We start from the raw sequence: 23052 nt of genomic DNA on the forward strand, positions 1-23052 counted from the left end.
GTGTTTTTATTTTAGAGTGAGACACAGTGTGAGCGGGGGAGGGGCAGAGAGAGAAGGAGACACAGAATCCGAAGCAGGCTCCAGGTTCTGAGCAGAGCCTGAGCAAACAAATGGTCAGCACAGAGCCAGATGCAGGGCTCAAAGCCACAAACTGTGAGATCATGACCTGAGCTGAACAGTCAGACGCTCAACCGAGCCACCCAGGTGCCCCACAAGGTCTTATACGTTTAAGTCCCTACCAATTTCATCAATTTAAAAAACTATCATCAATTATTTTAATATTCATTGCTTACACTACATAAGAGTATGAATTTCAGTATTGTTTGCAACAGCAAATATTTAAACAACCATGAGTATCGATTGGGAATGGCTGAATAAATTCTATATTTCATACTATTTAACCTGTGCAATTTTACAAAGAACGAAGTAGATCTAAACACACTTAGAGAGATGAGCCCAACAAATCGTCAGGGTGAAAAACAAATTATAATGGTGAAGCTGTAAATGTGTATACGTTTGTATTTACACATATAGGATAAATACTAACTTTTCACTAGTTATTCATGAGATGTTTTTGAGGGGTGGCAGTTGGATGGATGGCAGGAATTATTATTTTACTTTAGATTTCCCTGTTTAATTATTGTTAAACTTCAAATGACTAGAATTTTAATGTATTTTGGGGGTAGAGAGAAAATGAGACTTCTCTTAAGTATTTGGTACTGGGGTGTTCATTACACTACTCTATTTTTGAATAGGTTTGAAAACTGTATATAAGTAATCAAAACAATGTTTTCACAAAAACAAATGGCTCCCTTCCAGGACCTATGTGTCACTCCATTTACCCTCCCCCTTGAGAATCTAACTGTGCCTCTCTTGGTTGACTTAGGAACCCAAGTCAGTACACTCTGATCCACCACCACTACCCCATTCTGTTAACAGAATCCCTGTGCATATGCATGTTAATAACTGGGGAGGGTAAGCCTTTCTGTGCACTAATTAGTGATCTGTACTTCCCATTTTGGTTAAATGGGTGCTCACATCTTCTCCTTCCTCCATTGTTCCACCAGGACTCTCTACTTCAGTTAGTGAAAGTATTCATTAAGGGCATTAACCTTTTTAATGGAATTTGTTGTAAATATTTTCCCAGATGTCATTTATAATTTAGTTTCAGTGGGCTTTTCACTTATTTTCTAAAAGTTCGTTTATTTTGGGAAAGAGGGGAGGAACAGAGAGCATCCCAAGCAGACTCCACACTGCTCAGTGCAGGGCCCAATGTGGGGCTCAAACTTAGGAACTGTGAGATCAGGACCAGAGCCAAAACCAAGAGTCAGTGACTTAACTGACTGAGCCACCCAGGCACCCCAAGTGATTTTTCTTTTGGTCACCCTGGCTTTTGTGAATTAAATCCACCATGGGCCCATAATGAATTTTATTAATAAATTCTAATATTTAATCATCGTTAAATTCCTAAAATGACACACCTAATGTGTTGGATTTTTGTTATTATTATCCAGAACAGCATTTTCCCAAGCCATGTTCCAAAGAGCATTCTTCCAAGATATGTTAATAGATATGGCACTAAAAAAAATAGTGTGCGCAGAGCTGGATAATAAGACTTTCCGAAAAGCTTCTTCTGCACACTTGCATTTTAAATTTTTTTTTTTTAATGTTTATTTATTTTTGACAGAGAGAGAGAGTGAGAGACAGAGCATGAGCAGGCGAGGGGCACAGAGAGGGAGACACAGAATCCGAAGCAGGCTCCAGGCTCTGAGCTGTCAGCACAGAGCCCGACGCGGGGCTCGAACTCACGAACCTCGAGACCATGACCCGAGCCGAAGTCGGACGCTCAACCGACTGAGCCACCCAGGCACCCCTGCACACTTGCATTTTAAAAGATCACAAGGAGACCTGCAGTAGAGCAAGACGCTGGGCTTTAGCATACTACTGCCTAAACATACCTGAACTCAGCCTGGGGCTTTACACAACTCTGGGGAGGAAGACGTAGGTCTGGGCTCTCCCTTTTGTATTAGCTCTGTCAGGATCCGCCACAGAGATCAACTTGGTTGGGAAGTTTCCCATTTCTTAAACTGCCAGAACCACTTAAATCTCTCTTCCTTGAAATATAATATACTAACTATTGGAGCCCAGAACTTTTTTTAGGGATAAAATCCTTTGATAGCATTCTTGACTTCTGGTCAGGGGTGTATTCACAACCCCCAGTCCTCCCTGCCCTTACTACGAGGTGCTTACTAAACACCTGCTCTGTGACAGGTGGTGAGCCAGGTCCTGGGGGTGCTGCAGTGACCAGCACGGAGCTGAAGCCTTGCCCTCACACAGCTGGCATCCCAAGGATAAGAGAAGCTGGCTGGAAACCAAAAATCCTGACAGAAGAAAGGAAAAGCTTGGCAGAAGGATGTACAGATACAGCTGAGAATTTTCCCATGAATGGAGAAAAAAGTTGGAGAAATGGAAAGCAGAGGAAGGATTTGGGAGGTCCAAACATTCTAGAGGTTCCAGGAAGCGAAGAGCTAGAATGGAGTAAGGAAAGCATCCGTGAAATAATTCAATCATTTCCCACCCCCAAACGTCTGGGATTCCAACAGCGAAAGGCCCCAAGTGCCTAGTGTGAGATGTAAACAGAATGAGGGACAGCGGAGAAGGTTTCAGACACAGACGAGAAGACCTACAAACTTCCAGAATTCCTGCTTGTGTCCAAGTGGAGTTTCAAAAGAAGGAGACAGGAGAGGAGAATGGCCAGGGACTTCACGGGGCTGTGAATGAGCAGGGAGGGAGCAAGAGAGAAGCTGGAGACGTTTGGAAGCATGGCCACGGGTGAGGCTTGTCCAGGGGAGTGGCAGTGGCGTGACAGGCTGGAGAGAGGAGGCAGAAAGATGGCTTGTACATGAGCTGAGGGCAAGCAGAGAATCAGGGACAACTGTAGGGCTTCTGACTCCATCAGCGGGGTGTGTGGTCGTGGCCTTGCCTGAGAGCAGGATGACAGGAGGGGGCCTGGGTTTGGGGACAAGGAAGGAAGCAAACGACTGACACTATCTCCTTTTGAAGTCCGAGGAGTCCTGTGTAATGGTGACTGGAGGGTGCGAACCAGGGCTTGGCCCTCATGGCTGGTGTTCGGGGGGATGGGCTGCAGGCTCACATGGAAGTCAGCAGCATCACAGGCTTGCTGGGGCCGTGCACTAGACGAGGTCTTCCCGGGGAAAGGCACGTGGCAGGGAAGTGCCCAAGGACCAGGTTCTGGGGAACCCCAACATTTAGCGCTCAGGGTGAGGAAGAGTCCATTTTTGTTTTCACGTTTTGGAAAACCACCCATTTTATTAATTTGTTGTTGTTTTTAAGTTTGGGGGTGGGTAGCACAGCTGGAACTCTTCTTCCCTGGACCTAAGGGTTTATCCCTCTATTTGTGCACTCACTCCCTCCTCTTCTCAATCAGCCTCGCCTGAAGTGTGTCCACACGCTCTTTTCCACAGAACCAATATTTGAATTTTTCACTTCTATGTTTTACATTTTTTCTATCTGTATTAATTTTTGGTCCCCTGCTTCCATTAGGCTCATTTTCATCCTGTTTTTCTAGTTTCAAAGACATAAGCTCTTCATGTACTTTGCCTTTAAGATTGTATGTTTTTTTCAAGAACAACTCCGCTCTGTGTGACTGGTTTGTTCTTGTCCTCGTGTTCTAAATTATCAGCAGTCATGAGTTTCAATTTCCCCTCTGACTAGGGGTGATGTATAACAGTGTTTTTCAGCTCCTAGGCGATCTGGGGGTTCTGTTCACCCTTTGTCATTGGTTTCTAATTTCACCGTATGATGGCAATTCCAATTTCTCCTTCTTGGAACTTACTGCGTTTCATAGGACATCCTTCCCTGCCTTCTACACGCCCATGCTGGTGTGGGGAATATGGACCAACCTTCAGTGAAAGGAGAAATTAAGAATAACCCTGGACATTCTCACACACCTTAATCTGTAAGGCTAGATGGATTATAGGTATGTAAAGATGCACTTTAACTTGCACACCGTGTTCCAACACAGACGGGCAGGATGAAGTGTTAGGGACTAAGTTCTGACCAGATTACTTGGGTTCTGAAAACCATCCGGCCAATTACTACCTGTGCGAACCTGGGCAGCTAACTTTGCGTCTTTGTGCCTCTGCTTCTTTTGCTGTTGAATGGGCACGATGCCGGCACCTATCTTAACGTACAATATATACGACGAGTGTTTTTATAAAGCACTAATACAGGAGCTGGAGAAGCGCTAGCTACTGTTTAAGAATTACCGAGTAGTTCACAAAGCAAAACAAAAACCAGCGGAAACTCCCTTCTGTTATTACTTACTTTGTTTTGGGAATTCTACTGGTTGGCAAATGCCAGGTTTTGAACCATTTCCCTATAGCGTGATCAGCTCTTACATGTGTTCACCAGGCACACAACAAGAAAGCAGGCTCTGTTTGTGACATACAGAATTCCATGGCTCTAATAATCCATCTTGTAATAAACCGAAGTCTTGGATGTCTTTACTGACAACACATAAAGGGGTAAGTGACATTTTAATGAACTTGAAGTTCTGTGCTTAAGGACCAGCAATGACTGGCAGGACTCTGGCAAGAACCATGGCATCCCCACAGGTGTAGAAGGGAGCCAGGGGAGCCACGTCTCTCTCAATGCCAACAGACCCTACTCGTGCAGCATCTCTGTCTCCTGCCAATCTGGAAGTTCTTTTGAGTCTCGCCGAAAGGATTTGGCTTCGCGTTATTTCCACTCGTGTGCAAGAGACTTTTGGCATGACCTCAAAAGTTAAAAGCTAATGGCATCACCGTCTTACACCCCCTTCTTAAAGTCTGAAACCTCACAACCCTCCCTCTACACATCACTCCCCAACAGGTCTTTGGAATACCGTGCTGCATGTCACTTCCCAACCTCCGGGTCTAAAACACCCTTCGGTAACTTCCTGGCAAGAAATGAATGAACTTTAAACCGTCAGCCTCTTCTTACTTTAAAAAAACAAAAATAAAAACAAAAACCTATCTCCTAAGTCTTCGCGTAAATGCTCAAACTATCCCAAGAGACTGCGCTCGGTGGTGGGAAGAGGAGGTGCTGACAGTCCGCGCTACGTAGTCCAGAGCACTCACAGCATGGCGATGCCCCAGTGCTTCCCCGCTCTCTCTCCTGCCGCCTGGAACCCAGACAGCCCGATGAGGGCCACAGTGGGCGTGATGGTCAGGGGCCCGATGTATTTCAGCAGAGCCCCGGGCAGGCCCAGGAGGCCGATGACCACTTCTATCAGCGAGGACATGATGATGGCACCTTGGATCTGGAACGAGAGAAGGCACAGACACGAAGAGTGAGCTGCTTGTAGATCCAGACTCCAAGCGTCACCTGCAACCACAGTGGACAGTTCTGACAGGCAGCGGCTTATTACCTAACAAGTGTGACACTGCTGGAAAATTCCCAGGGCCCCAAAGAAACCAGTGGGGTGAGCGGGGTCTAGCCAACCTATGAATGACACGGTTGACACAGGGGCATTACAGAAACGGGCAATGGACGTATAGCCACCTTACCTCTCCCATAGAGAAGTGAGAGATTTATCATTCCTGCTCAAGACACACGACATTCAAAACCAGGCTCAGAGGAACACTGCGGCACAAAGATTCTGGACTTTAAAAAGTGAGTCTCTGAGGGACGTTTAGAAGATCGTGTTATCGACACAAATTCTAAAGGAATGTTTCCATTGTGGAAAACGGCTATTATCTGTGCTAACTCTGAATTAATGGTGAAGGATCTTCCAGATTTGGGAAGATGTGGATAAGCTGTTGGCCATTCTTCGTGTCTGAGGACTCCCATGCCTTGTTCTGTTCAAGTGCACCACAGCGGACAAGTATCTGTAATTCTTTACACACACACACACACACACACACACACACACACGGAAATGCGGGCTAGAATGAAGAGGTGTGTGCCCTCAGGCAAGCCTCTGTAGCTCTTTCAAAGGGAGCCGCGCCCCTCAGCCGGTTATGCTGCAGCGTGTGAGTGGGCAGGTCTGTGGGTACCCAGGGGTTGGGGAGCGGGGGGGAATGAAGGCTAGAAACTTCTGACAGAAATACTGTCTGGCTGCACAAAGCATTTCTGCGTGCTTTATTTTATGGTGATGCCATCTACATTTAGTTCCACAAAAGAAATAAACATGTCAGTAGTTGAAAAGGAAAAGGAAGGCTTGGTGCGCATCACTACCACTTCTTGGGCACGGCCAACAACGGAGCAGGAAAGAAACACAAAGAAACCAAAAGCAGACAATGCTCCTCTTTTACCTCACGTATCCGGGGATACCAGATGTGCTCTGTGTGCAACAGCTCTGTTGTTCCATTGGACACTGAAACATCTTGAAAACAAAAACAAAGACAACATTTTTTTGGAGTGACACCCATGTTTCACGGGATACATTCATCTTACTCTTTGTAAGATGAAATTTCCTCCCTGTTTTAAGTTTTACTTTCCATAAAATACCCATCCCTAAAATTCGAGTTACAACAGTATGGCTTACCATACTGAAAGATGTCTTCCCCAACGCTAAATGTAACCAAATTTATTCATCGACTGCGAGCTCCCAGCTTGTCAAAAGCTGAACTGGGGGTGCACATTGCTAGTGCCAGCCTCACACAAAGACCAACCTTTGCGAGCAGCTAACGGAAACGCCCAAAAGCAAGGTTGCCTGACTGAGGTTTTTAAAACCTAGATAAAATGGAGGGCCTTTTCCATTTCCTGAATCAAATCAGTGGTCACAAACTAACTCCTGGGAGCAAGGGAGGAAGCAAATGTTGGAAAACTTTGCTCCTAGAACCTAACAGTATTTTGAAAGTATGACAGGTCTACTTGATTTTCTTAAACCTCCATCTGATCTTTTCCTGACCTCATCGGGTTATTTAAGGATCTTTGCAATCACTAATGGGGGGTGGGGGGTGGGGGTGGGGGGGGAGTTAAAGTCATTTGCAGAAAACCAAAGCAGCCAGATCCTTAAAAAGCAGAGATGTTTCAGAGAAGGGATGCTGACGCAGCAAAGAGAGTGATTACTGGTGGTTCATAAAATCCACTGAAAGAAAGAGGCAGAAAAATAGCACAAATGTTCTATTCCGTTCCCATATTTATCAGTTTCATTAGCATAGAGAAATGAGGTCCTTTCTGGTCCTTACTTGCTCTGAGGTTAGGGATGAACGAGTGGGGAGAGAGAGAGACAGAAACACGATCCACAGACTGGAGTGTTCTAAGCGGTTTGTTGGTTTGTATGTTCTCTGCCCGATTCCAGAAAGGATTTAACGCTGCCAAGGGCAGCACGTTCAGGCCTCCCTTCTATCGCGTGCGTTAAAGGACCCCAATGACGTATGCGGAAATAACTGCAATTACCTGTGGTGTTACATTTCCATTTATCTAAAGACAGGATGGCTCGAGCAGGGGCCAGAAATGCAAAAGCACTGGCCTGAAACAGGGGTAACCTAAAAGAAACGAGACCAAAACCATGATCACGGCATCAGGAACTACCGAGGTAGTTCACGATTTGACAGCTTAACAGTCTTTTCCATAGACAAACAGCACATGAGTAAATGCAGGCACACGCCGAAGAGCGAGCCCCGGTCTGCAAAGATCGCCTCTGCCACACAGCCGGGCCCCCAGCTTCTCCATCTTCCCCTCCCACTGCTCTCCCCACAGACAGCCCCAGCATGGGCCCTGGGGGAGCCCTGTACCCCTCCACCAGCCCCTGCCATCACCACCTTTCCCTTTGGGGGTGGGGGGTGTTGGGCATTTGGGCATCTCGCTTTCCTGCTGAGCTTGTGAGCTCCTTTTGAAATATCGGTGTGTGTCTTCCACTTTACGACCCTCCTCCCTTTCACATTCTTATTGGTTAGCACAGGGAAAAAAAAATCTATCTCCCCGTCACTCCATTTTGTAAGTCAGAGGCTGCCCTCAATCCTAGAGGACAGGCATCATAATCGTGTTAGTGGTCTAGAGCTATGAGGAAAGAAAAGCTGTACGTTACAAATCAACAGTAGACAAGATATTTTGCTCAATCATAAAAAAAGCATGTGGACTCTCTGTTAAATCCCCTGCCTACAATCCTCAAATGTCACCATTCAATTACATTTTAGATATTTCATGTTGACTTTCTGAACACCTGAGCTATTCAAATTCAGGAGATTTTGCCTTTTTTTTTTTTTTTTTAAATGTACAGCATTTCAGCTACAGTTGTATAAAGATAGCTTTATGAGCTAACATGAAACCTTGATATCTATTTGCTATTTTTAACATTATTTTCAGGGTAAAATATAAAACTGGCTCCTTCTGTTTGCAGGGCTGGGAACTCTCAGATGTCCAGATCTTTCTGAAATACCCCCAAACCACCTGGTACCAGCGTCCTGGACAGTGGACGGGAACCCAGCACGTGCCCCTCAGTGCTCTGATGGCGTATCCTGCCCCAACTGGAACAGGAAGTGGACTAAGAGAAGGTGGCTCTAGTGGGAAGCAGCCATGTTACCAGCCCAGGGCCAGCACAGACCACTCTGCGCCAGACACGGGTCAAGATTCTTTTCTTCTTCTGGTCATTTTAATCATGCAATGAAATCAACCAAGAGTAGGCATGATGCTAGCTTTAGAGCGTAGAGACAGGCTGCACAGTATAGACCAGATGCATTGCTGGTGGTTTCTCACGTGGGCACACCCTCCACCAACCATCCATTTATAATTACCTGTCAGAGGGGCCCAGAGCACAGTACCATCAAAAGTGGACATGAAAGTCATCTAACGTGGGAACGTATGCCACGAGGGAAACACTGATTCACAAATACTCCTGAAGCGTAACTTTTCAGAAATGTCTTGAAAGGGCAAAGGGTGGTCCTCACTCATCAGGAATGGATGCCTTCTCAAATGGCCCAAATAACATCTGCTTTAGTATCATTTCAGATTTCCAGCAACACATCCTAGGTCCACGTAACATGGGTTGCATTCCGAGATCTCGGCCTAGGAACGCTGCAATCGACACCACACTGGTGGCTCACTGGGAAAGTGAAGACTGGCTCTGGGTTCCACCCCCAGTGACGTGAACTGCTCTTGACCTCAGTCTGGGCACCTTACGGGGCAAATATTTTATGGCTTAACCATGACCAAAGGTCCTGAGAACACAGCTGCAAAGAAGCTCACTCATTTCAAACAACCAGGATCCTGAATTCCTTTGAAAGTAGGTGATAATAGAAAATTCCCGCATGTGCTGTCTCGAAGTCTCCCAAAATGATCTGCAAAGGGGCTGCACATGCCAGCTTTCACGTTCCCGTTCAGCCACACACACGCTGACCACCACAAGCAGTACTGGCCGGAGGACAAGCGGCCGCTGTACAGGAAGGAGCAGAAGCGCCCCAGAAGTTAAGGGTGGTCTCCACAACTAGCAGAGTCAATCAGTGGCTTGACAGAAATTTTCTTAGGGAAAGTGGTGACAAGAGCTATTATTTCACCAAATAAGAACTTCCCTAAATACAAAGCCAATTTTCCAAGAAAAAGGCTGAGGACGATAAAGCACTAGATATTCTCATCTGATAAAGCAGCTTTTTCCAGCCCTTCCCCAGTGTGCAACTGATCAACCCGAGGGCTCTCCTTCCTGTACCTCTGGGTCCCTGGGCTCCCCACGTAGACAAGACTGCCTGTTCTTTTAATTTTGTCCCAACAGCTGGAAAGGAAACTAATTCAGCTGTGCCTTTCTTTACACCAGGAGCTGACAAACTGGACCGTGAACCAAGTCTGGCATATGACTTGTCTTTGTGAGTAAGGTTTCACTGGGACACAGCCTCTCCATCCGCCGATTGTCTGCGGCTGCTATGGGGCTACGATGTGGAATCCAGAGGTCACAACAAAGACGACAGAGCCCCAAATATTTATTGCTTATCCCTTTACAGAAAAAGTTTGCCACCCTCTTCTATAGGGAAAGTAGATCTTAAATACGGAAGAGAGGTGGTGGGTTTTTGCAGATGAGTTTTTAAGGTTAACAAGATCACTAGAGGTTAGTAAGAAAAAATGTGAGCAGACAGACACTTCTGTTGTGACACATTCCCATGTCAGGCTCTGGCCCCAGGATGGAGAAAAACCTAACCAGTCCCAGACAAGACTTCCTTTCTTCAAAACTCTGCTGGAGGCGTCCCATTTCCTCCTCTGAGCCCAGAAGACTAGAGCCCTGGGCCCCCGGCTCTTCCTCACCAGCCCCTTCACAGACCTGCACTCCAGATTCTTGCCTCGGAGCCTTTGCTCTCCGCTCAGTCATCAACTCACTTCCGATGTTCAATGTTTATTCATCATTAAGGTACAGAGGCCACACCACCTCATCCAGAAAATGCTCCAGGATCTCCTTTGGATTTGTAATGTGTTCTCTTTACAACTCAGGACTTTCTGGCCGTGATTTCCACAAGTCACTCCACAAGTTGCCAGGAAGCTGCTTCAGGGGTGCTGGTTAAAACTGGAGACTTCTGCATCTTACCCAGTCCTGGTTAATCAGAGTCTCAGATGGGGCCTGCACCCTGCACCCTGCATAATCACTTGTGGGCGACGCTGAGGCACCAGGCACCACGAAGACGGACAACCCCTGGGCCAGATGAAGGGATCTACCATTCTGCAATGACAAAAAAAAACTACCCTGGGCTGCCGACAGGTTTCTGCCGTGTGAAGGAAGACAGCTAGACACGGCCACACACGGAGGCGGTGATGCCGATGGGGCAGGACACCGAGGCAGGCATCTGCAGGGGCCGTCACCTACCTAAGGGGCAGGAAGTGCCACACCACACACGGCAGGGGCTGTGAGGAGCGCAGGCAGAGAGAAGAGCAGGCACACACCAGAGCCACAGAGCAGCCCCAGGAGTCCTCAGAGAACTGCAGCTTGACTGTGGGCAGCACTGCCGTACCGAAGGTCAGAGTGGACCAAGAGCACGTGCCCCAGCTGGCGCCCACAGGCAAAAGCAACCTTGCTCGGAGAGGACCACCTTGGGGGAACTGGGAAAGCTGACCTTAATCCCAAAACGTCACCAGAAGGCACTCTGGCAGCCTGCAGCCATACCGTCTGTGGTCCATGCTTCCAGACTGGCTCACGCTGTGGTGTCATGTCAGCTCCAGGGACCTGCTGGCCCGGGCCGGGTCTCCGCACCTCAGCCTCGGTGGCCCCCTTCACAGCACCGAAGCTATCTGTGTGTGGACCCGCCCATCTCCCAAAGGGGCGGAACTGCCCTGACCGTGGGAACCAGGCCCTTTTACCCATCACCACTGTGTCCCCGGCACCAACTTTCACTTAACAATTAATTAATGGATTAAAGGTGCTATTGACAAATGTTATTCTTTGAGAAGAATTTTATTAGACTAAAAATAAGAAGTCTTTCTGTCATGTTGATTTTAACTGCAAATTAGGGAAAGGACTTTCTTTCTTTCTTTCTTTCTTTCTTTCTTTCTTTCTTTCTTTCTTTCTTTCTTTCCTCTTTTTCTCTTTCTCTCCCTTTATGATAAAAAGCACTGGGCAGAGAGAACAGGGAGTAAAGTGTACATGTGAATTTTCCAGACAAAACCAGACAACTTCCCCAAGGTCCCAGGGGCTAGCAGTCCTCCTTGGTGTCATCAGGAGAAAAGTCCTTAAAAAGCTTACAAGGGCAGGTGGGCCCTACAAATAGCACCTCAAAGGTAGGAAACGTTATCTTCCCAGAACTAAAATCATTTAGGGAAAATGAATAAAATAAAACAGTTCATCTATACAGTAAGTACACTAAGAATCTGGCTGACTTCCTTGATCTACCAAGAAAGCTATCAAGTTGGTACAAAACCTTTTGTTGTGAAATAAATATTTACTCGAGTCTAAACGGCAGCATGATTTTAAAACAATAATCTCTAAGAAACATAGAGCAGGTTTGGCTTCAAAGAACTATAGTTTCAAAACTGAATCTGCCATCAGGAATGTGTATCCTAAGTGCCTTTAAGGAAAAGCAAACCACAGTGTGTCACAAGAAACTCTTTAACTGGTAACATTTTCCTATTGTTTCCCATATGTATATATGTTCTATCAGCTAAACTATCTGGAAAGTAGCTCCCATTTCCTAAGGATAAACATACCCTCCTGCATCATCGCTTTCCCATATCATACCCAAGGACATTAACTTAACAATGTTATATTCAGACCATATTTAAATTTATCTGTTTATAAATATGCTTATACCTGCTCCTGCTCCCCCAAATCCAATCAGAGTTCCTATACTGCATTTGGTAGTCTTGTGTCAGGCTTAGAGCCAGGCCAGACACTTCCCGAAAGGACACTGCCTGGGTGTTGGGTGCTGTCCCACAAGGTGGGACCTTTTTCCTGTTGTAATTAAGAATCTATCGCGTGATTCTTAGGCTGTGTGAATATTATATTCCCACTAGCTTATGAACATTCTTACATAGTGGGCTTAAAAATTACAATTTTTCAATTTGATCATTCCATCTGTATTTAATTAGTGGCCTTTTGTAAAGAAGAGCTTGCCTTTTTTGTCCAACTTTGTCTTTTTCTTTTTTGAACATCATTGCAGGTGTGTGAATGAATTCCTTTCAAATTCAGTTTTACAATTCACTTCCATGACCATTCTTTTTAATGTACTGTCCCAAACTTGCCCAAAGAAACTGCTCAAGCAGGTTCTCCTTCTTTATGAAGTTGACTCTCCCCCTCCACCCCCCAACGCCCTGACCTCCACCCCTTATTCTTTAAGCAGTTTTTTGCTTTCTGGCACAAAATGCTTCAGGGTCAACGTGCACTTTTTTCAGCCCTGGCCTTTGAGTCAACCACTACTTTAGGAAGCCCAGGTTCATTTTAGTGGAGAACGGCATTTAGAAACCAAGATTGAGCACCAGGTGGGCTCACTGTTACTGAGCAGACATTTTGTTAGTAAACAGAGCTACAATTCATTTTTGAATTATAGGGTCATAATGATACCTATAGTTCAGCCTAATACCCCTGGATTACCTTCTTTCTTTCCATATTTGTATCTTTCCTTTTCTTACATCAAATGTCCTGATTCTCCATCATTATCAACATACCATTCGTTTGTCTTACCCTATATAACATCATACAGCACAGTCCAAGAATTACACATCTATGTAATTACATGTCACTATGAACAAGACTATTAAGATTATTAAGATTTCTCTTTACTTTGTGCTTAGGATACACCCCAATCACGGAATGTAAAGTACTGTGTTCTAAAGTCTGTGAATGAATTCTTTTCTATGTGGTTAGCAATCTGACATATAGCTCACCTATTTCTATAATTCAATTTTAGGTTTGCTTTCCTTCGTTTTTGGTTTTATGCTTTGACTATGTTGAACATTTGTACAGTTTAAAAATCAAATCATATAGAGAGATATACCAGAAAAGTCTCACTCCCATCCCTAACCCTTCCACCCCCTTCCAACCTAACTCACTATAGTTAATCGTTTTCATTAATTCCTAACTTACCCTTATTCCTTTATACATACACTCGCACACACTTTTTTGCAGCTTGTTTTTTCAATATATCCTGGAACTTACTCTATACCAGTTAACAGAGATCTTTCCCATTCTTTTCAGGGCTGCATGGGACCATACTGTGTGAGGTACAGATAGCAGCCAGTCTCCTACAGATGGACATTTAAGTGTTAAATATTTTGCCATTACAAATTATATACAGCAATAAATCACTTTTTGTGTACTATTTTGCATTTATGAGAATGTATCTTAAGAGTAAATTTCTAGAAGGAGGATTGCTGGATCAAATGGTAAATGCACATGTACTCTAGATACTGTAAAATTCTTCATTATAAAGGTTGAACTATTTTCACTCCTGACAGCAATGTATTAAGAACGCCTGTTCTCCCCACGATCTTGCTATCAGAGTGGCTCATCAAAATTTTTATTTTTTGTGAATCTGACAAAGGTGAGAAATGGTTATCTCAGGATAGCTTTAGTTTATATTCTGTTATTATAAACCAACTTATCATTTCCAGTGGAGAAAGACCATTATATAACTCTTCTGTGATCTGTTCACAACTTTCGCCTTTACAATTTCTCGTATCTTTTAAAAATACTTTATCTGCAATACATTACAAATATTTCCTCCAGTTTACCATTTTTTGTTTATGGCATATTTTTCCAATGTAAAGTTTAACGCTTTTTAGATTTAATGTCATCAAATTTATTATCCTTGTTTCTGGGATTTAAGTCCTAGTTTAAAAGTTTTTCCCTACTTCTGGGTTATAAAGGAATTTACCCTTGTTTTATTCTTCTATAGTTTCATGATTCTTACATTTGGATCTCTAATCCATTTTTAGTTGATTTAAAATACTCCTAACTAAAGATAAGTGTAACCTTTTATCTTCAAGTTCATGCCATTCTGGTTTATAGGCAAATGCCCATATTAGATGAACTATTCCAGTCAGTATTTCCAATTACAGAGTCCTGGAGATCCTTGGCTGGAAGCAGTCAACCAGCTTGTCTCCCAAGCCACAGCTCACAGCCAGAGGCTTTGTCCAGACAGAGCACAGGAATTTAGGAGGACTAGCTGAATACAATTTTGATAACCTCCTTGTCAAGCATGATAGTATCAACTATTTCCAGTCAAGAGTCTGTTAGCCTAAAATATCTGAAGAACTGAACTCATCAACCCCGCCATGTACTAAGAGGACTCAGCCAGTCTCCTAGTATCAGAAATACAGAGAAACAGCATGTCAGCTGAAGGGGAGACCACCTGGCAAAGCTAGTGTTGAAGGAGCTAACTTGAATAGCCTCAGCTGAGAGACGGCCGGTGCTCGGGCTGCAGGAGGAGCTGGATAAAGTGCCCTCACCACTTTCTGATGGCCTGAGACAGATTCTGGGGGCCCTTCCCGATCGGGGGATGCCGGCAATGTGGCCGAGGATTGCACCCAACCACGTGCTACACGCCATCAAGGACATGCCGCTCTGCCAGACGTCCTAGACCTTGCCCACTACACCCTTCTGCCTCACCTGCACTCACCTGCCTCCTTACTTTCCAGAAGGCCCACAAAAATGAGAGCCAACAGACAAGTACAGACAGGTGCCAGGGATTATCTCATTCAGCGCTCACTAACAATTTCATCATTATTAATTACCATTTTACAGATGATGGAAGGGGGCCCTGAGAGACCAGGCAGTTTTTCCAAAGTCACAAGGCTGGAAAATGGTGCAACAGGAGTGAAGCCAACTCTGAAACCAAAGCTCCCCGATGCAGCTGGTTAGGGGATCAAGGCAAAGCTCCCTCCAAAGTCATTAGCTACGGGTTCTCACTGGCTCCCAAGTCTGTAATGTACTACTTGAAATGTGAGTTAAATGGACAATTTTTTTTATTTAAAGGGGGAGAAAACCTGTAACCTGCTACTTATGTGTCTGCTTAATGTGACAGAATATGAAAGACAGTCACCTACATAGTAATTTTGGCAAACATGTTCACCCTGAATCAACGATACCTCTGGCTGGCCCCATCCTCCAGTTTACAAAAGATGAGGGGGATTGTGGAAAAAATCAAATACCACCCCGAAGACACAATCAGACAAATTCAGACCATTGGATGCTCCGTAAGAACACTGGCCTGGGCACTTTAGGAAGGTAATGTTATGCAGGAAAGAAGTGAGGACGGTTTATGATTAAGAAACCAAAGAAACACATAAAACAGATGTGCCACATGATCTTGACTGCATCCGGGTGCAGGGAGGTGAACGAATAGTTAAGGAAGGTATTTTAGCGACAACCTGAGAAATTAAATAGCCTGCACATTAGATGACATGAGGGAATGACAATGTTCTCAGGTGTGGTAAGTAGTTACAAAGGGGACCCTCATTCCTAGGAGAGCATTTAGGGGTGAGCTGGCATGTTATCTACAACTACACCACCAATACGTAAACAGAAAGCGGGAGAGATCCCAATCTCCCTCACCCCCAATATAATCACTGCGTCCTGCCATCCCTGTTAGTTTTATGAACTGTGAAGAGTTCAAGGCCCCAAACTGGAGCCCTGGAAGCATCCTGCAGCCGCCCGTGCTCAGTGAGCACACATCTCGTACAGGCCCCTAGAACCCAGGCAGATGACAGACGGGGGCTTCCTCCTCAGGAGGGACGATCCGGTTAGAGAACAGGTTGCTGCACCAGCTACTGTCACTCTTGGCCCAAACCCTACCTTCTCTCAGCAAAGGAAGGTTTTGCATGCCTGCTACAGGCCTCTGATGGCCAGGAGGGGCTCCTTTGGGTGGGTGGGGGTGGGGGGACCCCAGCTACAGTCTCTTCTTTTGTGGGAGACCTCAGAGTGAGGCCTCCAAGAGGCGTCTGGGGCAAAATGCTGAAGGTAACCCCCAAACACAGCACCTGTCACACCAAGGGGAAGGTCAACATGGCAGATGAGGGCAGGGATCAGGGCCCTCCCTTCCCCCCAGCTTTGTACTGACTGGGGTGAGGGGCGAGGACTCTAGGAAGCTCAGAGCTGGACTGAGACTTGACTTCTGTTTTAAGAGGCAGCAGCAGCCAATGCATCAGCTGAGTCCTCCCGCTCAAACCTACGGTGAGGCGGGGCAGTTAGGGGGATGGGGTCAGAACAAACTTGCCTTGATCTCTCAGGATTTCAAAGTTTTGCACTAATTCTTGGAACAAGCCTGAGGAGTTCCCAGGATTGACATCACAAACTAACCAATGAAGACCTCGTTGAAAGCGAAGTGCAGGGAGTTGAGGTCAAAGGGCAGGAGGAAGAAGGAAAAGGCAGGGTGAGGAGGAGGGACGTGGCAGCGGCCGTGGCAGAAGTGCCGCCCCCAGCAGGCAGAGGCTCAGGGAAGCACTAAAGCCATGGAGTCACTCACGTCAGGGACTGCGACCCACGACCGTCATTTCAAAACAGTCAGGACCTGGGGACAGGAAACCACCGAGTGCGCCCGGGGAGGTGTGCAGTGAAGGGAGGAGGGTCTGCAGCACATGTGGTGTGGCCTCAGCCAACTGGGGGGGGGGCGGGGAATTGACGGGACATATCCCCCAAAGGAGCCTTCGGGAAGCGGCATCTGAAAGCTGGCACTCTGGGCTCGTGCCCAGTTCTCAAAGGCCTGCATCTGCTTTACCTTCAGTTTCCCTACCAATTCCGGTTATTTTTACAGAATGAAATGGGTTTCCCGGAACAGCGCACCACTCTTCAGCAGGGTGCCCGTGTGAAACGAGGAGGAGGGATGACCCGGTGGCAGCCCATAGGCCAGGGGTGTTGACACTTTCCTCCCTCTTCTGCTCTAGACCCCAGCTTCCTCAAAGGAAAGGTCCCGCTCCTCAAAGCCACGGGCCACAGTTGGTCTTTAAGCCCCACGCACCCACTGCAACCAATGCAGGGGAGCATCAGGTACTCAGTATGCGCTGGGCAAATATGCAAAGACATGTACACAACTCAGGCACTACGGGGTCTGAAAATAGGTCCTAGAAATCAGGAACACTGAACATGAAATGTTGTCCTTCTGCTGCTCTAAGCCCAAGGAAACGGGCACCAAACTGCAAACACACATGCACACACACATGGACACACACGGCTGCACACGTGCACATGCATACACAGGCCACCTACGATCCTTACAGCTATGACACCAGGAATAAACCTCACTCCAGGCTCCGTCAGCCCTCCCCTCCTGCACCGTCCCTCCCTGGCCATCCTCTCTGCCCCAACTGCTTTCTGTATTTAAATGATCCCGCTGTGATCAGGAAATAAATGCAGAAGTCTGTTAAGATGATAATTCACAGCCTGGGAGGAGGACCCACATTAGCACCCAGAACTAAAAGGTGTTTCATATGATTCATACTCCACAACTTCTCAAACCTACTGTAGAAAGCTTGTAATAATATACAAAAGCAGAATAATGGCAAAACGTCATCTACAGGCCACCTTCAGAAAAGCTGCCACTCATTTTCACAAACGGAATCAGCTGGGGAGGTCATCTGCCCAAGGTCAGGGGGCTGAGTATGTCCCCGTAACTTCTTGTGCTCACTGAACTCCATGTATGAAAGGAAAAGAAACCATCATTTGCCACATGGCTTCAGCTAATGCTTTATACTGGGTACTGTGGGTTCTCCCTTCCCATGGGATTATAGTTCAATCACTGTAATATCCCAAAACTTGATTTCAAAAAATACATCAATTACTTTTATTAGCTGCAATTCAAAATTAGTTTTCCTTAAAACAGTAATGTTTGACTTTTAATATTATTCATCCATTAAAGCAACATCACTGCACTGCAAAATTAACCATACGCAATTAAACAGCTGATAGGTGCATCCCAACTCAATCTGAACCAGCAATGCAGCCAGCTCTGGCAGCACTGACTTGGTGGGTCTCTGGAACAGACCCGGGGATGCTCACCCTCAGCCCCTCCTGAGCGTCTGAGTACCACGGATGGATCCTCACTCTGAGATCTGACTGCCAGCCCTGCTCTGCTGGCAATACTGGAAGAGGGGGCGTGGAGGGGAGGAAGTTGGGTATCTGGCCACTCTGGGGATTTCTGCTCTTCTCCCATTCAACCTACGGGAAACTGGACAAGGGCGAGGAGGTGGTTCCGCTGGAGAGGGGAGCCCTGCCTCTTGGAGCCCAGTGGAAGGAGGGAAGAGGGCATTAGAGAAGTTAGAGCTCTAATGGAAAGGGTGGGGAGATGCAGGGGACACAGGGAGATGGGAGGGACACATGAATATATAGGTGCAGCAAACAAACCCCAGAGGTTGTGACCAGCCAGTCAGGGAGGGAAAATTCCCTCACCCACCTCACCATCTCAGTTCATCTTTGCTCAGCAGGACCTCAAGTATAAGGTGGACAGACACTGAAAAGAATGTATCAATAACAGCTTAAGGCTTTGCAGAGTTGGGAATCCACACCAATGGAAGCTAGGATCCCAGGCAAGAAAAATATGCTATTAGCACAGAGAAGTAGAACAACAGTTAACCCTGGCAGGAAGGGCCAGGAACCCAAGGGACTGACACTGCGAGGTGGGTTGCTCCCCATCCCGCCCAAGCCCAATCTCTCCAGTCCCAAGGGCAGCTGCTCAAATTCATTCAATCTTGATTCTTTAATCAAGACACATGAAACGCACACCCCATGCTTTTCTTTCCATTTAAACATCAAAGGCAGGAACAGACCTCCAGAATGCAGGCTAGAGCTAAACTCAGCTAAACTCATCACTCAACCCCCAAACACACACACTCACTCTGCCTCCATCTGTCTGTCTCTTCCCGCTGCCCCCTGGCTAGCTATCTCATCCCACATCTGGACTCTGCCACCTCTAACATTCTCCTTATCTCCCCACCAGACTCCTTTGCATGGATCCCCACTGCCTTTCTCTTGGATATCCCTGATCTCCTGAATCTGGCCCATAACCCCTTCTACATAGCACCCAAGTAATGTCTTTCAAGGCTCAACCCCAGTAGGTAAGTGCCCTGCCAACAGAGCCCTAGCAAGTTCCCTGTGCCCCGTTGATAACACCCAAGTATCAGAGACGGGCCCACAGCTCAGCCTCTGGTCAGGGGAAGCACTCACCAGCCTGACTTCCTGCCTTTGCCCCTGCCCTTCCCAGGACAGAAAATGCTCCTTCAACCCTCCTGGGCCAGGGGCCTACTGAGTGTTCAAGACCTATCTCACATGCTGCCAACTCCCCTGTGACTCTCCCTTCAAGTCCCCAGGACATCACTGCAAATCTCCGAAGGTGCACGTGGCTGCCCTTTAGGCTTTGCAGCACATGCTCCCTTCACTGCCTCCATAGCTGGGGCCAGCCAGTCACCCAGGGCCTTATATAAAGACTGTTTGCTAAGTGGGAACTAGTCCATACTTTTCTCCTCCTCTTTTCCCGGATAAAGAACGTGGACACCACTCCACACGCCAACAGCCAGAGAAAATCCACATCCCAAGACAAAACCACACAAAGTCACCCCATCCAGCAGCACATACTTGCTGGTGTGGCTGGCAGACGTGAGCCACCCCCTCCCAACTTAGTGCCAGTGCAGAGGGCCACCACAGTGAGGATGGGACTCACAGCTGCTCATGCCGTCCAAGGACATGGGTGCGGCTTCCCTGACACCTCCAGCAAGACAGAGCAGGGAAAGCTACTCTCACCGAGCCTCTTGGGCATGGAGTGCAGACCCAAGCACTTGTACTGCGCGTGCAAATGTGTGCCCGTGCACACACGCTACAGCTCTGCATGATGGGGCCACGAACCATCCCAGCAGCTATGTCCCGTCCCAGCAGCTACGTCAAAGCCCTCTCCTGTCCTCCTCAGCTCAGCTGCTGGGAGCGGCATGGCAGCAGGGGTGAAATGCACAGACCCAAGCTGTTCTGTTTACGCCTCTTGTGCCCCGAGAATGGACAAGATGTTCCTGAGCGGGTGCCCTCCCATGACTGAGAGCCCTCACCGAAAGTCCCCACCCCTCCCTTCTGTGTCACCAGCAGGCACCTGTGCCCGCCACTGCCAGGCCCCACCGTCAGACAGGACTAAGAGCACAGTGCGTATTCTACCACAATGAAGACGCACGCATCCCTTCCCCTCTTCAGATCAACCAGCACCATCAACTCTAAGCACTGCCCAGTTCATGGATGGTTTGTGATACAAGTTCCACAGTGAGTCACTTGCTTAGAAAAAGAACAACTCCCCCAGAGAACTGGTGGCCTGTGTACAAGGTAACGCTCCGGAGTCAGCCAACAGAAGTTTCTTAATACACTTAGACTGGAAGTGCAGAATCTTGAATGTTCTATCAAAAGACTGAAAGATGCTCCCAAAGTTACCTACCTGGCTCTAAGAAAGTAACTCAAGTCCTCCATGGGATGCCCAGAACACATCCCCTGCCCCCCAGCAGGTCAATGACACCCTGCCCCTCCCCTCACGGATCACCCAAGGAGATCCTCCCACTGAGGGAACGGATCTGCTCAGAGCAGTGGCTGCAGGCGGGCCTGCAGGGACTGGGGTGTGACAATTCCAAGAGCTGGGCAGCCTCCACCGCCTTCCTTCCATCAGCAGACCTGCCAGGGAGCTGACCCTATCCCTTCCCAGGACATCGCCTTAACACTGCTCACGGCCCTTCCCGTATTTCTCCCGTCCCCAAGTAAGGGCAACCCTCTTGAGGTCCCTGAGGATTCTGACTCCTTGGAATACAGTCAGTGATTCCCAAGCTGCCTCTCATCTTCTCCCTCCTGTACCGCCCGCCGGGGAGGCAAACCCCTCCTCTGGCTGTCTCTAACGGAGCAAGAGACAGCACTCACAAGTGTGCCCTGCTGCCCTTCCCCTGGGGACAGTCCTGCCCCAGCAGGCTCCACCCTGTAAGCAGAGCCCAGGGCCAAGGAAGAGGCTATACTGTGAAGAAGGTGGAAGAGGAGAGAGGAGAGGCACGAGCGGCCTGCAAGAGGCAGGCAAGGACGGTTCTCTTCCTTCTTGAGCCAGCTCCACACCTGTTCTAAGCTGGGGGCTGGGGAAGCGAGATGAACAAGCCAGAGCCCTGGCACCAATGAGGGGAGCACAATCCAGTGGGAAAAGACATGAAAACAAAAAAGGACAAAGTGGAAGAAGAGCCACATTAGAAGACCATGCACAAGATTCACATGTGGGGATTCAGAGGCGGCAGCAACAGGGCCTTGAAGAGACAAGGATGCTTCACAGAGGTGGGGGGTGGGGGGCAGGCCAGGAGGATGAGCAGGGTTTCCTGGCTGCTAGGGAGCCAAGCACAGGACAGTGAAACAGCAGGTTCCAGAAGGAGCTCATCGTAGCATGGGTGCGGGGCTCAGAGGCAGGCCGGGAAGGGCGCTCGGTGGGACAGAGCGAAAGGGAAAAACCTGAAGAGTGGGCGCAGTCGGATTTTTAAACGGGGAGTGGGGGCTGCAGCCCAGCACCCGGCAGCATGGAGGAAGACATGGTGTCAGCAAGAGGGCCAGGGACAGAGTGGGGAGGAGGGGAGGAGAGCAGCTCTGGAGGCGGGAAACCAACTGGGCATGAGTGGGGCAGTCAGGTCTGAACTAAAGGAAGTGGGGCAGAGAGGGGCTACTGGAGAGAATGAGCCCCACCGGCTGGGGATCTAGAAGGAGCGGAGAGAGAGACTGAGTTTCCAACTTGCACACCTGGGCGAGAAGCAGGGCCACTGACCAAGAGAGGAAACACAGGATTGGGGAGGGGGGCGCACTGGCCAGTAGGACATGCTCCCTGCCAACTCCAGCTGGTTCTTCCGTGTGGCCCTAGGTGAGCGGCACTGCTCATGCCTTAGGGGGCTTCCGCATCCCAATTCAGCATCCCAATCTCACCTGCATCCAAACGTTGTCTGCAGCAAAGTCGTGATTCCCACACAGAAGAAAATGGTCCCGATGAGCTGGCTGGTGGCCCACTGGTCGTACCCCACGCACATGGCATCCGCCAGCAGAAAGGGCACAGCGATGGTGCCACTGAAGCAGGTCAGGTAGTGCTATGGGCGACAGGAGATGGTTGAGGGAAGAGTAAACTCTTCCTTGTGTGTGTGTGTGTGTTTGGATTTTATACTAACTTTGCCCCGTTGGTTTTAAAACAGCCCACGCGAAGAATCTCTGGTTTTGGTGTATATGTGCACATCGTGTGCCACATCATCTATCTTTTCTAGCATTTCTCCTTTCTAATACATTTTTCTGTCTTACCACTCACCTGAATCCAGGCCTGCACAGAGCACATGATTCAAGCACTGGTGTGATTTTGTTTACACAACTCTTACTGGAAATACCTGCTTCTTTCAAATGCTTTTTTAGCATCAATTGTTAAAATCCTAGGTCTTTTCTTCCTCTGATCTGGTGGCGTGAATTGTGTTGCATGGTACCATTCTTGAAACAAATCCTAGTTGGTCATGCTAGGTTTTTCTTCTGGGATTTGATCTGCCAATATTTCATGTGAACTTCTACATCTATATTCTTGAGATAATTAATCTGCTTTTTAAATTTTTTTAATTCTCTCGGGGTCTGTGGATTGAAGTTACACAGGCTTCACTGCACAGGGTGTTTTCCATCTCTTTCTAGGG

General features: G+C 47.5%; 1 protein-coding gene across 7 annotated transcripts in view; it reads right to left on the bottom strand.

Moving 5' to 3' along the window:
* Positions 1 to 23052, bottom strand: part of SLC23A2 (solute carrier family 23 member 2) — a 133121-nt gene that overhangs the window by 24630 nt on the left and 85439 nt on the right. For all 7 annotated transcript variants that reach the window (XM_042931559.1, XM_042931561.1, XM_042931556.1 and 4 more), the window contains 4 exons: positions 22316 to 22473; positions 7408 to 7496; positions 6318 to 6388; positions 5142 to 5323 (listed from right to left, as the gene is read on the bottom strand). In XM_042931559.1, coding sequence (XP_042787493.1) covers positions 5142 to 5323; positions 6318 to 6388; positions 7408 to 7496; positions 22316 to 22473 — 500 coding nt within the window. The remainder of the gene's footprint in view (positions 1 to 5141; positions 5324 to 6317; positions 6389 to 7407; positions 7497 to 22315; positions 22474 to 23052) is intronic.

This window comes from Panthera leo, chromosome A3, assembly GCF_018350215.1.
Source record: "Panthera leo isolate Ple1 chromosome A3, P.leo_Ple1_pat1.1, whole genome shotgun sequence".
In the NCBI taxonomy this organism is placed as follows: domain Eukaryota; kingdom Metazoa; phylum Chordata; class Mammalia; order Carnivora; family Felidae; genus Panthera; species Panthera leo.